This window comes from Pempheris klunzingeri, chromosome 20, assembly GCF_042242105.1.
Source record: "Pempheris klunzingeri isolate RE-2024b chromosome 20, fPemKlu1.hap1, whole genome shotgun sequence".
Taxonomy (NCBI): domain Eukaryota; kingdom Metazoa; phylum Chordata; class Actinopteri; order Acropomatiformes; family Pempheridae; genus Pempheris; species Pempheris klunzingeri.
In genome coordinates this window covers 9451728-9464936 of record NC_092031.1, presented here as the reverse complement: position 1 = coordinate 9464936, position 13209 = coordinate 9451728, and the positions used below count along the sequence as shown (strand labels likewise).

General features: G+C 43.6%; 1 protein-coding gene across 1 annotated transcript; it reads right to left on the bottom strand.

Annotated features, from left to right (window-relative positions):
• Positions 1–1766: 1766 nt before the first annotated feature.
• On the bottom strand, positions 1767–12516 carry med1 (mediator complex subunit 1). The gene is made up of 16 exons (XM_070851717.1): positions 12394–12516; positions 11223–11329; positions 10728–10806; positions 10357–10411; positions 9794–9926; positions 9595–9623; positions 9358–9429; positions 8997–9071; positions 8683–8846; positions 8457–8568; positions 8150–8274; positions 7912–8039; positions 7439–7640; positions 7222–7317; positions 6945–7050; positions 1767–6866 (listed from the first exon to the last, which is right to left on the bottom strand). Exons 1-16 carry the CDS (start codon positions 12512–12514, stop codon positions 2996–2998), a joined length of 5475 nt encoding a protein of 1824 aa, XP_070707818.1. The 5' UTR covers positions 12515–12516; the 3' UTR covers positions 1767–2995.
• Between the last annotated feature and the right edge of the window lie 693 nt (positions 12517–13209).

Below are 13209 nucleotides of genomic sequence, written 5' to 3'. Positions count from 1 at the left end.
AATGTTATGCATAGCCCACATAACATTTAAAGCAAACAATATTTCCTTATTTGATGTAATAATAATGCTTTGAGATCATATGTATAGTAGACGCCTGTTTTTAATACGTTTTGTCACTTCATAAAATGCCCAGTTTCGAAGAGTTACTTCAATATTTCTGTACATTTATGATTTAATGAGAAAAAAATGTGAACAACAACAAAAAATATATGTTTAAAAGAAAAGATTTGGTTGTCAAAATGATTATTATGAATTCCCTCACACGCCAAACAATGAAGAAGTGAAGTCGATGCTGAAAAAGGTAAAAAGGTTCAAATCTAAAGATACCAGTAAAATGCAAATAATGTTTTTTTTGTGCTGCAGCTCAATAGCAGGAAGACGTGTGATGTATTTTTACAAGGACAGATAAACCCACACTGACATTAAAGCAACCTTCTGCAGTGATGTTGTAGAGTATTTAGCTGAACATGACACTTTTCAGCATCCATCCTTGGGGCGAGTTAGTACATATAGAGTACAAAGGGTTAGAAGAGCTCCCTGAGGGCCCCTTCAGCTGGGGCTCTCTGGGACGCTGACTGCAATAGGAAGCCAACCAACCACTGAGCAGCCACCCTAAGCAAGCTGGTGCTTATTAAAGTGCACATGGTTGATGATACACTTGTGCCATTTGAGCTGAGTGCCACATTTCTTCGAAGCAACTGACTCCATAATAAGAAAATGTTTTAATATAAAGAGACTTCATTCATTTCTGTCAGCTAAGCAATTTCTGGGGGAAAAAAGCAGCTCAGTCAGCAGAGCCAGAGAAAAGTGAGGTGATGGGTCAGAAGATCAGCTGACTGGGAGGCTTGGAGGCACGTTTGATTTTGTATGATGTCGCTTGGAACATGAAGGTTGACAAAGGTTAAAAAAAAAACGTTCTTTCTGTCTATACAGGAACAATGTATTGATCAGTTCTATTGATTTGATACTATACATTTAAGTGAAGAAACAGCCATTACCTCTCTAAACAAGAAATCTCAGTCAGATAAGTTTAAAATGTTTCCACATTACAAGGGATTTGCCTTATGCATAACCAAGAAACATAAATATAGAACAAACAAATATAAAAGAGATATTTACAATATAGAATACAAGACTTAGTATGACAAAAGTACACTGTTTTTAAAAATGAAAGAGCTAGATAAGTAATTCACTAGCCTGATATTCCGATAAGGTTCCCAAGGTGATTTACAGAAGAAGAAAACATGAAATATATACGCGTGCTACATTAAATTGTGGTTATGTTGTCAGACCTTCCTCTACTTTTTGCTAATTTTCCTGCAAATTACTGGATGACAATGATCTACATCATGCAACTTGTCACTTTCACATTAACTGGTCATAGTCAGTAGACACTTGCAACCGCTGACAAGGTGGTCAGAAGGTTTATAACCAGCGCTGTGAACTGAATGTGTTGTGTACCTGTCTCTTACATCACAAAATTACAATTGAAACCACACTATAAAGCTGTGCCACATTACTTTGCACGCAGTTTAATACAACCATTTCCAAAAAAACATGTTTAAAGGACATCATTTTTTGTTTCTAAAGAATATACAATTTATATAAACCTCTGAGCACTTTTAGTTCTCTCATATGTTGCTTTTGAAATGTGAAAATGCTGACTGCCAGACCTCCTTTCACTCCTTTCTGTCACTTTGTACCATTTGTATGTTGGTTTCAGTGAATGGAGAATTCCTACAGATGATGCATTAATGAGCTGGGACTGATTTTTAAAAAATAATTTTTTATTTCATTTGATAAGGACATTCCTTGTGACCATCCTGACTGATTTGTTTTGAGTCTCTTTGGCTGTTTGCTTTTTTTTGGGTCTTTTTGTTTTGTCCTTCTGGCTCAATCATGCTTTCAAAAATCTACTTCTGTAATACCTGTGAAAAAAGGTGCGAAATTTAATTTAACCTCAACACATTACCCCTGGGAGTGAGTAACTCGATACAAAAAACAAAACATGTATTTTTGCCAACAGTGGTTGAGCGTCTTGATCCACTGCTGCCATCTAGTGTAGCTTTGAAGTCTCCGACCTGTACAAGCGAGGAACATGTACTTGACATCGTGCTCGACAGTTTATGAGTGAACTCATCAAATATTTAAAATCATTAATGCAGTACTAACAGATTATTTTAACTTTGAATGAATATAGAAGATGTTACAACATGAGACACACTGCTACTGGCCATCTTGCCTGACATAAACTTAAAATACAGAAGTGTGACAGTGAAACTTTTCCAGAAGTGAAATGTTTATTTCAAGCTTCCAAAACCTCTACAATTAAAAAATGACCAACATGTCACTTTTCCTCCATCTCCATCATCAGTTGCAGTCTTAACCTACACTAATTTACACATCAACAGTTTTCAATGTATCAAAATCTAAAAATCCCCATTTATATCTGAAAAACGAGGCAACTGAACACTGTACCCTTCTTGCTTTACAATACTTTGTTGTTTTTTTTAAACAGAAGTTTGTCAACATACAGTATTAGTGGCAACCTTGTATGTTTTACTGACATATGAACAGCAGCAGATGTATTATATGTGAAAATAAAAGTGAAATAACATTTACTGACATTATAGAACTTCTGACATCACATGAAAGTCAAAAATAATGATTTTTTTTTTCTAGAAAATATACTGTATGAAGCCAGCTTTCTTAATGAAGCTTTAGGGAAGTTAAAGTCTAACAACCACCTTTACATAAAACCGGCATCCAAATGCCTGGGCATTATACGCTGACACTCAAACAGTTAAATATGACATTAAAATACAGCTTAAACAGGACAATGATCACTCAGACAGCCATAATATTCTTGTATCCAGTTCCAACTTGTGGCATGAGTTAAATAAATAGAAGCGGAACTTGTATGTTAAAAGGCGTGTTTTAAAATCATGAGGGGGAAAAAAAAAAAAGTAAAACGGAGCAGTTTCTCTAAATAAAATTAAAGGTTGCCAGTGAGGGCTGAGTCCATGAGGTCATCATCTTCATTTCTCATATACATCGGACTGGGCCGGGACGGACGCTCTGAACCCAGCATGGACAAAGATGAATCTGAAGCCGAGATGGGTGACCGGGACCAACTGTCTGCTTTTATTGGATGGGAGGACGGCCCCATGGACATAGATGACTTCTTTTTCTCTTTGTCCCGGTCTCGTTCTCGGTCTCTGTCCCTCTCCCGCTCCCTCTCTTTCTGCTTCTTCTTCTCCTTCTTGTGTTTCTTGTGCTTCTCCCCAGAGCTGAGAGGGATGGAGCTCATGTAGTCCTGGGGGGGAAGCGGGCGAATGTTCTGGTCGTCGTCCGAGCTCGGGCTGTTCTGGTGGGACTTTTCAGCCACTGAGCTGCTGCCCGACTCGCTCTCGCTGTCGTGGTTGAGTGGGGTGTATCCTGGCGAGCGGCTGTGGCTCGGGGAGGAGCGGTCATGCTTGGGGGTAGAGCCACTGAAGAGAGGGGAGGCTTTGAGGCTAGAAATCTGGGGACGCATAGAGTCACCAGATCCTTCCCCTGCTTTCTGGAGAGTCACTTTGGCCTTGATGCTTGGTGAGCCACCATCAGGTTTGCTAATGATAATTTTGGCCAGACCGGTCGCACTCACTCCGGTTTTTGGGTCCATTAGCTTTTTATCTCCACTGTTTCCTCCAGAAACAGACACTTTTGCTTTTGACTCTTTGTCAGACTTTTCCCGCTTATAATCACCGCTCTGGGAGGATGAGGTATGCTTGGAAGGACCCATGTTTGAAGGTCCACTGCTGGGAACATTTCCAGGACCACCACCACCAGGAACAGATCCAGAACCAGTTCCACCTACTGGTGGCCCTACCTCACAACCATCCTCCCCCACTCCTCCCCCACCCACACTCTTCAGTTTGTCTATGACTGCTGTAAGAGAGGGTTTCTTGTTTCGACTGGGAGATTTCCCTTTAGCGTTGGGGTTATTTGAGTTGTTCTGACCAGCCCCTCCACCCCCGCTTCCTCCACCTCCTCCTCCTCCTGTCCCTCCTCCCCCTCCACTTCCACCTCCACCACCCCCATACTGAGACTGGGAGCCACCAGAAAAGGTCATGGAACCAGAGGATGAGGAGGAACTGGAGGATGAAGAAGAAGATGTGGAACCAGAGGAGGAGCTCCCACCCATTGGCTTCTGGGAGCTCATGCCTCCACCAGAGGAAGACTTGGACCCTCCAGAGCTGCCACCTCCCGATCCCATAGGCGATTTAGCCTTGGAAGAAGGTGGCGTTCCTGGCACCTGTGACTGCTGCATTTTCATAGGTGAGGACAATTTGTCACCAGAGCTACTGGAGCGGGAGTGAGAAGGGGAAATGTTAGGCTTTATGTTGGGGTTCATCAGAGACCCGGGGGGTTTGCCCCCCTGTGGCTTTATTTTATTACCACTTCCAATTCCACCACCACTACCTCCAGGGCCTGACAGCCCATGTTTGGTGATTGGGGAGGACCCTGGTTTACCAACTCCCATTCCCTGGGAGGAGCCTTTCGACTGGGATGGCCCACCTCCACCCCCTATTCCTGCACTCCCTGGCTTGGAGCTGTTGCCTTGTGTCGTGGAGCCTTCCTTGGATTTGATCTTGCCAGAGGAAGATGAGTGAGAATGATGGCTTTTGCTGCTACTGGTTCCCCCTGCTCCTCCTGTGCTGCTTGTGGCTGAGCTACTGGAGGTGTATCCACTATGGGAAGATGTTTTCCCCCCAGTAATGGTCCCTTTTGCAATCTGAATAGTGATTTTGGGAATTGGAGGTGTGGCACCACCGGGAGGCGTTTGCGAGCGTCCTGAACTACCAGGAGACTTGGAGCCTCCTCCACTTATGCTTCCCCCAGAGCCTGAGCCACCGCTAGGAGGCGTATAAGGTCTTCCCCCTGAGCTGTGAGAGGGGGACTTCCCATCAGGGTCCAACTTTTTGCGTTTGGGAGGCTTTTCTTTAGACTTTCCTTCACTGGATGGAGTCCTGCTACGCTTGACCTGTTTGCCTTCTGCTGAACTGCTTCCCATCCCCATGCCTATCCCAGAACTGCTCCCTCCACTGCCCCCATTCTCATCCTTTGTCCGCATGAGTCCTTGTTGTTGTTTAACTTTGGGCTCTGCACTTTTAAAGTCACTACATGCTGCTGCGAGGCCCATTATAAGGGGGCTCTGGGACCCTCTGCCATGTGTGTCTCCCAAATCAGGAGCCTGACCCAGAAGTGGTTTACCACCACCACTGTTGCCTTCAATAACTATCCCTATATCAAAGGGGTCCTTCAGTGAGGGCTCTGGGGTGCTCTGCCCATGTGGAGTAGGATTCTGAGGTGTTCCTGACGGGGTGTTCTGCTGGCTACTCCCCCCAAAACCCTTGACCAGGTCCATGTCTCCATCCGCACTTGGAGAGCTATCATCAAAGTAGTTCTGGGAGAAGCCATGGCCTGAAGTCAGGAGGTCAGGGTTGAAGTCAGCAGCATCAGGAAAGAAATTGGTGGAAGAGGAGTCGCTGGTGGGAGTGGCAGCAGTTGCAGCTGCCTCAGCAATCAGGTCAGCAGCATCAGTAAAAGGATTCTCATTGCTATTGGTATTGAAAATGTCTGCCGAATCAAAAACTGCACTGCCCTGACCTGAGCTGGAGGAATCGCGGATGGGGGTACCTAGGGGGCCTCCATCCTCCCCGCCACTGCCCATGGGATTCTGCCCGTGGCTCCCACAGCTGCCTTTGCCTGTCTGCTCAGGCAAATCTGACAAGATTTCTGTGATATCAGGTCCGATGCTATCGGAGCTAGAGAGACGGACCATGCGAGGCGGTACAGTACCTGGTGGCTGTTGTTGTTGAGACTGAATGTGAGACTGGGAATAAGGCATGCTGGGGCCAGAGGGCGGAGTGCCACATTGGCTAGGCGCCGGAGTGATGCTGTGAGGAGTGTCTAGGCCATCACCAGTCAGGTTAACGTCAAAAATAGAATTCTGAGATGCGTCCACATCCATAGAAAGGAGCTCACGGTGGAAGTCATCCTCATGTGTGACTGGATGGTGTTGGTGGAGCTGTGGCATGGATGATGCCTGTTGCGATTTCATGCCTAAACCGCCACCTCCGCCACCTGCAGCAGATCCGGGCAACATGCCACCTTTTTCACTCCCCCGCGGGCGCTTCTTCTTGCCTTTTGTGCTACCTGCAGGACAGGTGCCACCCATGCCCTCTGTCCGAGGGGAGCCAGACGAGGAGTTCTGCCTCTCTAATGGACTAGAGCCATAAAGTGTGGCGAAATCTTGTGTGGGGTTGTCTTTCAACAAGTTCATCAACATAGGATGATTCTTGGTGTTGCTGGCAGGGGAGGAGGTCGGTGGTGGGGTTTGGTGGGGTGCTGGTGCATTCTGGGAGCTGGGACTTGACCCTACACTTCCAGTTATCTGCAATAGACTTGTCAGTATGGGATTCTGGGTGACTTTGTTGTAGTCATCTGCGTGGCCTTGACCGGACTGTTGTTGCTGCAACTGTTGCTGGCTGGCAACCCCTCCTTGGGTTGGGCAGTCTCCTCCTTGTGCTTGCCTCTCTGTTCGGGAAATCCCAAACAGAGAAGTAATCGGACCTGCAAAATTAGGCCCCCCAGGGGGTCCTCCTCCAGTGGGTGTGTTGCCCCCCGTGAGGCCAGGCAGTCCCATGGGGTTAGTTCCATCTCCTGCTCCCATGTTGTAGGTGGGACTACTGGAAGGTGGCAGGTTATTCTTCACCATGATCTCCACTGTCTGTGCAATTAGTGAGAGAGCTGGAGTGTCTGCCTGGATGGTCTCTGCCTTCCTCCGTATAGCCCGCATGGTTACAGGGATGGACATACATCTACGAAGGAGAGGAAAGAATTTGAATAAAAGACAAAGTGTCCACATTTATGCATTCAGGAGGAATTAGCAATCTCACCTCTGGACCACTTTGGTGATGAATTCATCAGTGCAGATCAAAGCATCTGAAAGTCCTTTATATAACTTGCAGGATACCTGTCTGGAGTCAATCACCTCCATTACCACTAGAGGACGGAGGTCAGACAAGACAGAGGACTCACATAAGCAAAAGATTGGTATCACAACTGCTTCCACACTTTATACATTGTGGTATCCACACTCAAAGATATTAAAATCAATATCAACACATGCTGGATTACTGAGATTATGTTAATTGTGATTAAGTGAGCACTAACCACAGACTAATGACTCATTGACCGGATGCTGGAAAGAGACGCTGAAACTTGAGTCGGTGAGAGGACATACTTCAAACTGCAGCAGGCCCGCGCTGTCTGTGGAAGCAACAGCAGAGGTGCCACATTTGTGAAGTGCGACTTAAAACATCAGACGCAAAAACAGTACATACATGTTGTCAATTCACCGAATACAATGAAGAAGGAGACAGATATTTACCTTCTTTGATGGAAGTTCGTTTCACACAGCTGCCAATCAAGGTGTTATAGGTCGCCTGGTGCCGGATGATATCCAAGAGGAGCGGCACTTGAGCTGGGTGGCGGAAAGGGATCTTGGACACCAGTGCTCCTTGTAGAGAACGACCGTCTTGCACCGGGGCATCACCATTCAGGAAGTAACAGTGCTGCTGATCTGGCAACACCTGTGACACATAAAGGCAGCGGTTTCCTTACACAATCAGTGATTTGTGTGGATTAAAAATCTAAATTTTGGCACTTCTATTGGTTGTGTGTATCTTTATTTGTACTTTATTTGTAAATGTTTTCCCTTGAGGAAACTACAGAAACTACAGACCCCAGAACAATCATGAAACCATAAAGCACAGGCTAAATGTAGAAAGAAAACTGAGTGAGATTCAACGTATTTACTACATATTAATGATGCGTGTGGAGGTATTGCGTGCGTCTGCTCACAGAATAGAAGTGCATGTTGTGTGAGGGTGGCGGTGTGGAGCTGCCCTCCTCTAGGAGCTGGTGCTGGCTCTGGACAATTAACTGGTAGAGAGGTGAGAGGCTGGGTGAGCTCTCAAACACTGGGATCGCTGTAAAAAAAAAAAAAGGAAACGGGTTGAAGTTCAAACAATCAAACAAGCATTGTCCTTTAAGTGTATATTTAATACTTAAGAATACAGTGTTCATGAGGTAAACTCACAAGTAGCATTGCCCATCCTCTGAATGAAGGATAGTGAGAAAGGCATGGGGCGGTTCATCTTGAGGAAAAAACATGCTGGCAGGTCGACACAGTTGGAGTTGGTCACAGTGGAAAAGGAAGGTGTCCTGAAAAATGCCAAAAATAAATGAATCAGCTGTTTTTCTCTGTTCTCTACTAGTTTTGCGCTGGGACACGAAAAAAGCATGTTTAAAAAATCTGAAATCGTTTGCATGCTGATGGTTCTGATAGAGGCTGCTTGTTGCAGGATTTTACAAGCTTCCAGGTAAAGTGAGGTACATCTTCTTACCCCTTGTTGTCCACTGGGTGGGATCCAGTGATGAGAGGAGCGATAGGGAGCTTGTAGACGGCGGAGGTTCCCTCGATCGTCACAGAAACGCTGACACCCAGAGAGCGTGGAACTGCAAAGATTACTACTTGTTACTACTTATTACTATCCTGTGGCAAATCATATAGCCAGGGGCTGGTGTGAATTCCCATTCTTATATATTCAACCACTTCCGAAATGCACTTACCATTGCTGTCTGTTAAGTTGAGCTGTGTGCCCGTTCCCTCCTCAAATATGTCATAAGGGGACACATAACACTGAAGAGAAACAAGATGGCCACCGCTCCTGGCTGTCAGCAAGCCCACACTGCCATGAAGAATAGTCTCCACTGCATTAGCATTGGTCGCTAACCTAGAAAACACATATCGACCAAACATTAGGGCAAAAGGAGATGTTCAAATTGGGCATTTTACTCTGCTCCTGGTCTCCCTCCTGTGCACCAACCATTCTGACCTTATGGCATAATCTTAAGAGATATTAAGGATGATGATGTGAAGTTACCTAAACATGTGCATCATCTTGGTGAGATCAAGCTCCAAAGACTGCAGTGCTATGTACATCTTGGTTTTCAGCTTGCTGGAACACAAAACAAAATTAAGATGATTAGATATAACTGACATGAAAACAATAAACCAATAAAAAACATGTGGCATCTATGTCATATAAAACGATTACTTGACTCCAAGCGGTTAAATGTACTTTTAAGTCTTACACTAAAGTACAAATGACAGTTATTACTTTTCAGAATATATACTGTCTTACGTATTCTGATGTCTGGAAGAAATCTACATCTACAACAGACTGATAGCTTTGGTCCACTAGACAGAAGTAATGGAAAGAAATTAAATAAAAGTCTACTTACTTGTCACCAGGGAGTTTGTATAAGTCGACCAGACCTTTCAGATGTTTGGAAAACTCTTCAAAGTTCTTTTCCCTGATGTGAAGTGGGAGAAGAGGTGGTTTAGACAGATTTAAGACAAATACAAGCGTTGCTCACGCTCACTGTATCATTTCACAAATCACAAATAAGAAGTCATAACTATAGTTTGTGTTGGTTATCATATGAAAGTGTCAGGTGAAGTGTGGGGTTTCTACTCACCTTAGATGCTGAATCAGCTCAGGACAACTCTGTGACCAACAAATCAAAAAAAAAAAAAAGAAAAGAATAAAATACACCTTTGAGATTAACGTCTTCACCAAGGTGTGTGAAGGGAATTCGTACACAACAGAATTCCTGATAAACAACGACCAACTTGACTGAGCTTTATGGACCCAGATGGAAGTCACAGTAAACTGACCGTAGGGTTTTCTCCCTGATGAGCCACCTTGACGTCCACGAGCTGGCCGCTGGTGTCCAGCTGCACTTCCACATAAAACATGTCTGATGTGATGTAGCACTCTGTCCCTGATGGGCTGAGGTGAGAGCCCAGCCTGTTCAGGGGAGACAGAAAAAACAACAGAAAATGACAGAGAAGAGAGTAACTTCGAGAGCAAACACCGCTTTAGTGTATTGAAGTCCGTAATGGACAAGGAAAACAGCACAAGTTAAATCCCCAGAATGGTGTGTTTTATTCCCATATTCAGCTGAATTTAATAATGATAATAGTATAGCTCAAAGTGCTTTACAAGAAAAAAGAATAAAATCAATAACACAGGTATTAAAAACATAATACATAAGATGCAAAATGTACTGATGAATAATGAAATACAAAAAATTATTTGGAAAAAGCCATTTTCAAATCCTCAATCTGACCACCTTTCATCCCCATTATCATCAGCCTGTTTCCTATATTCAGAATTACCTTCTGCATCAGTAAGACCAGGTGAGAGTGACAACATGCGTAACAGGGAAACAACTCACATGTTTTGCCGAGCGATGGATTCTAGACGATCCGTCATGGAGGGCAGAGATGAGACTAAAAAACATTGCAGAAAGGAACGGGATATTTTTTTTTAATCAAATGAGACTATGTCATAAACACAACATGGTTGCATGCATGATAGTCAAAGCAAGAGCCGAGTGAAATGTGCCGCATTAATTTAATGGTGACTGTTTATAAGTAAATACTTTTACAACATTAATTTACCCATAACGGCTTGTCAGTACCACTTTTCATCAAAATTGACGAGAATTATCAATAGTTAATTTCAGTCTAAATAAAGCTGTTTTTTTCCTAATGGAACTGTTCTCCTGCTCTCGTGTGTTTCAGTCCTTTGAGTTGGCTGCCTCACCTTTCAGCGCTCTCTGCAGGGTCTCCAAGCAGGTGAGCAGGAGCTGGTGGCCCGCTGCATTCATCACGCCACGTTTCTCCTGGGACACGGTGTGAAGAAAAACAGAGGAACATAGTGAGAGTTTATAAAAGATAAAGGCATTTCATCAGCAAGATCTGATGGTCAGGTTTATGTATAGGTCAGGCATTTAAATGTCACAACAGTAGTTTCACTGACCCAACTGGTAAGACAATAAATAACTGGTACAGAGTCTCTCTTGTAGGTACTTCAATGTGAGCTCATTGGGATTGGTAAACAGTGGAACTATTTATTGAGTTCATGGTCTGACCAACTGAGGGGCATCCAGTCTGTCAAAACACAACCAGGAGGAGTGTCACCTAATCACCAGGCCCACGTCTAGTGTTTCCAGACCTTTGGGAAACCATCAGCACTGAAAACTGTGACAGGTTTAAAGACATGCTTTGTGAATTCAAACAGAATATTTTCCAGTCTCACCATAGCCTGACGCACAACCTTGCAGGTCTCCTGCCAAGGCCGCGCAGCACTGTGTTTGGTATGAAGCCTCTCGAGCAAAGCAGCCATGCGACTCTGCTTCTCTGCCTCTGAAAAAAGATGTATTATACTTTAGATAACAGGCAAAAATGCAAGTTGTACACTTGTATTGTCTTTAAAATTAAAGAAATTCACGGCCTCATCACACCGATTCCACCTCCTTTTTAGAAAACTAATTTAACTAAATATGCGGTTGATCATGTGAAGAGCTCAGTGCAGTTTTGTGTATTTTCCTTTCACTTAACACATACAAAGCAAAATGCAACTCATACACCACGTCATGAAAACTATTAATTATTGAATTTGATGATAGAAAGTTTCAAACACATGTCACACATTTTTTTCCAAAGTAATGTAAAGTCAGGGTAGATATGATCAGAAATAAGTAATGACAGTTCATTGCTGATTATGTATGAGGGCAAAACCAAAACAAACAGCACAGTAAAGCTGATTAGTTAGGGCATCGATGTGATTGATTGACTGCCATGGTAACAACTTGACAAAGTGGAAAATTAAGACATGAATCAATCAAATCACATGACATACTGAAAAACTAGAAAACCAGCCCCACGTTTGACTGAGTTAAGACGTTTGGGGTCAACGAGACAGAAGCTAATGTTTTGTTAGCTCCATCTGTCACAGTGAGCTACTACAGTGCTAGCTAGCTGTTATAGCTTGTTAGTTATTAGTTAATGTTGGGTTTGTGAGCGAACCTGCATATTTTGATCAACACTACTAGTAAAGTAATGGCAAACTTAATGGTGCCAAGAACTTACTTTCAGAGAACTTTGTGTAGTGCCTCAGTGTAGGGTTGGTATTCCTACAAACTTTGATGTTAGCGAGTTGCTATCGTTAGCAATTTGCTCAACACAGGGAACGACCTGCTACTTTACCAAACACGACACGACGAGTAAACGTCATCAACGTTTACCAAAACATACGTAAATGCACCCGATTAACATGTCAAAAACGCATATGAAAAGCAATCGTTAAGGTTATACAGTCGGCTAAGTTAGCCGTTAGCTAGCCGGAGTCGTCTTGTCCTGCATTCAGATCATTTTAACAACAAAAATCAGCAAGACAAACCATATTAAAACACGGACTACGCTCTTACCGGTAACCTCTTCAGGTTTGAGCCTATCTCCGTGAGTCTGGTTCCCTGCCTGCTGCACCGAGAGAGAAAGCTCTCTCGCAGGGCTGCCGCTCTGCATAGAAACACCAGGCCCCGCCGCCATTGTGCCCCGCTCGCCGTTTCAGTTTCCCCGCTCCGGTTTCCCTACCTCCACCCTCCGGGTTTCCGTACTGTTCCATAGATCAGATCGGCACATCCGGTAACTTCAGCTTCCGACACGCCCCCTTCCTGCGGAAAACAAACGACACTCGACGTAGAGTTTAACGAAAAATAGCGGTACAAAACCACCACCAATCAAATTACTTTATGCCTGACTAGAAGACACCATGTCAGGCAAATATACGTATACATAAATATACATTAACATCGAAAGTAAGGGACTCTGTGTAATGTGATTAGCACATTTTAGCTACTTCTTAAAGTTACTATTTAGTTTAGCTTTTAGTCTAGTATATTGGTACGTGGTCTTTTTTTTAAAGCTACTCTTCCAAAAAGTTAAAATATTCAATAAGTGTAACTGCACAGATGTAACGTGCTCAAGCTATGAAAAATGACTTGATCATAATATACCTACCTCTAGCTTTTTGTTTAAGGACATTAACACTCTTGAGACAATGCAAAGTTTCACTGTCTTTATTTACAGTACATAAATGGAAATCGACTATGAATGCTATGGGGTTCTAACAAGCCAAAAATGAAAGGAGGAAGTCTTTGAATATATACAGCATTGGAGCAAGGAAACACACAATGACAAAACAAAAAAGGCAACGTTACCAGTTGCATGTCAGTAATGTTTTA

What these genes read in the sequence shown, in the direction of transcription:
- med1 (XM_070851717.1), bottom strand. Translation starts at nt 12,514, where the DNA reads ATGGCGGCGGGGCCTGGTGTTTCTATGCAGAGCGGCAGCCCTGCGAGA. An exon ending in AAGATGATGCACATGTTTAG is followed by an intron (nt 8,847 to 8,996) that starts GTAACTTCACAT and finishes TGTGTTTTCTAG; the next exon opens with GTTAGCGACCAATGCTAATG. An exon ending in ACAACATGCACTTCTATTCT is followed by an intron (nt 7,641 to 7,911) that starts GTGAGCAGACGC and finishes TATGTGTCACAG; the next exon opens with GTGTTGCCAGATCAGCAGCA.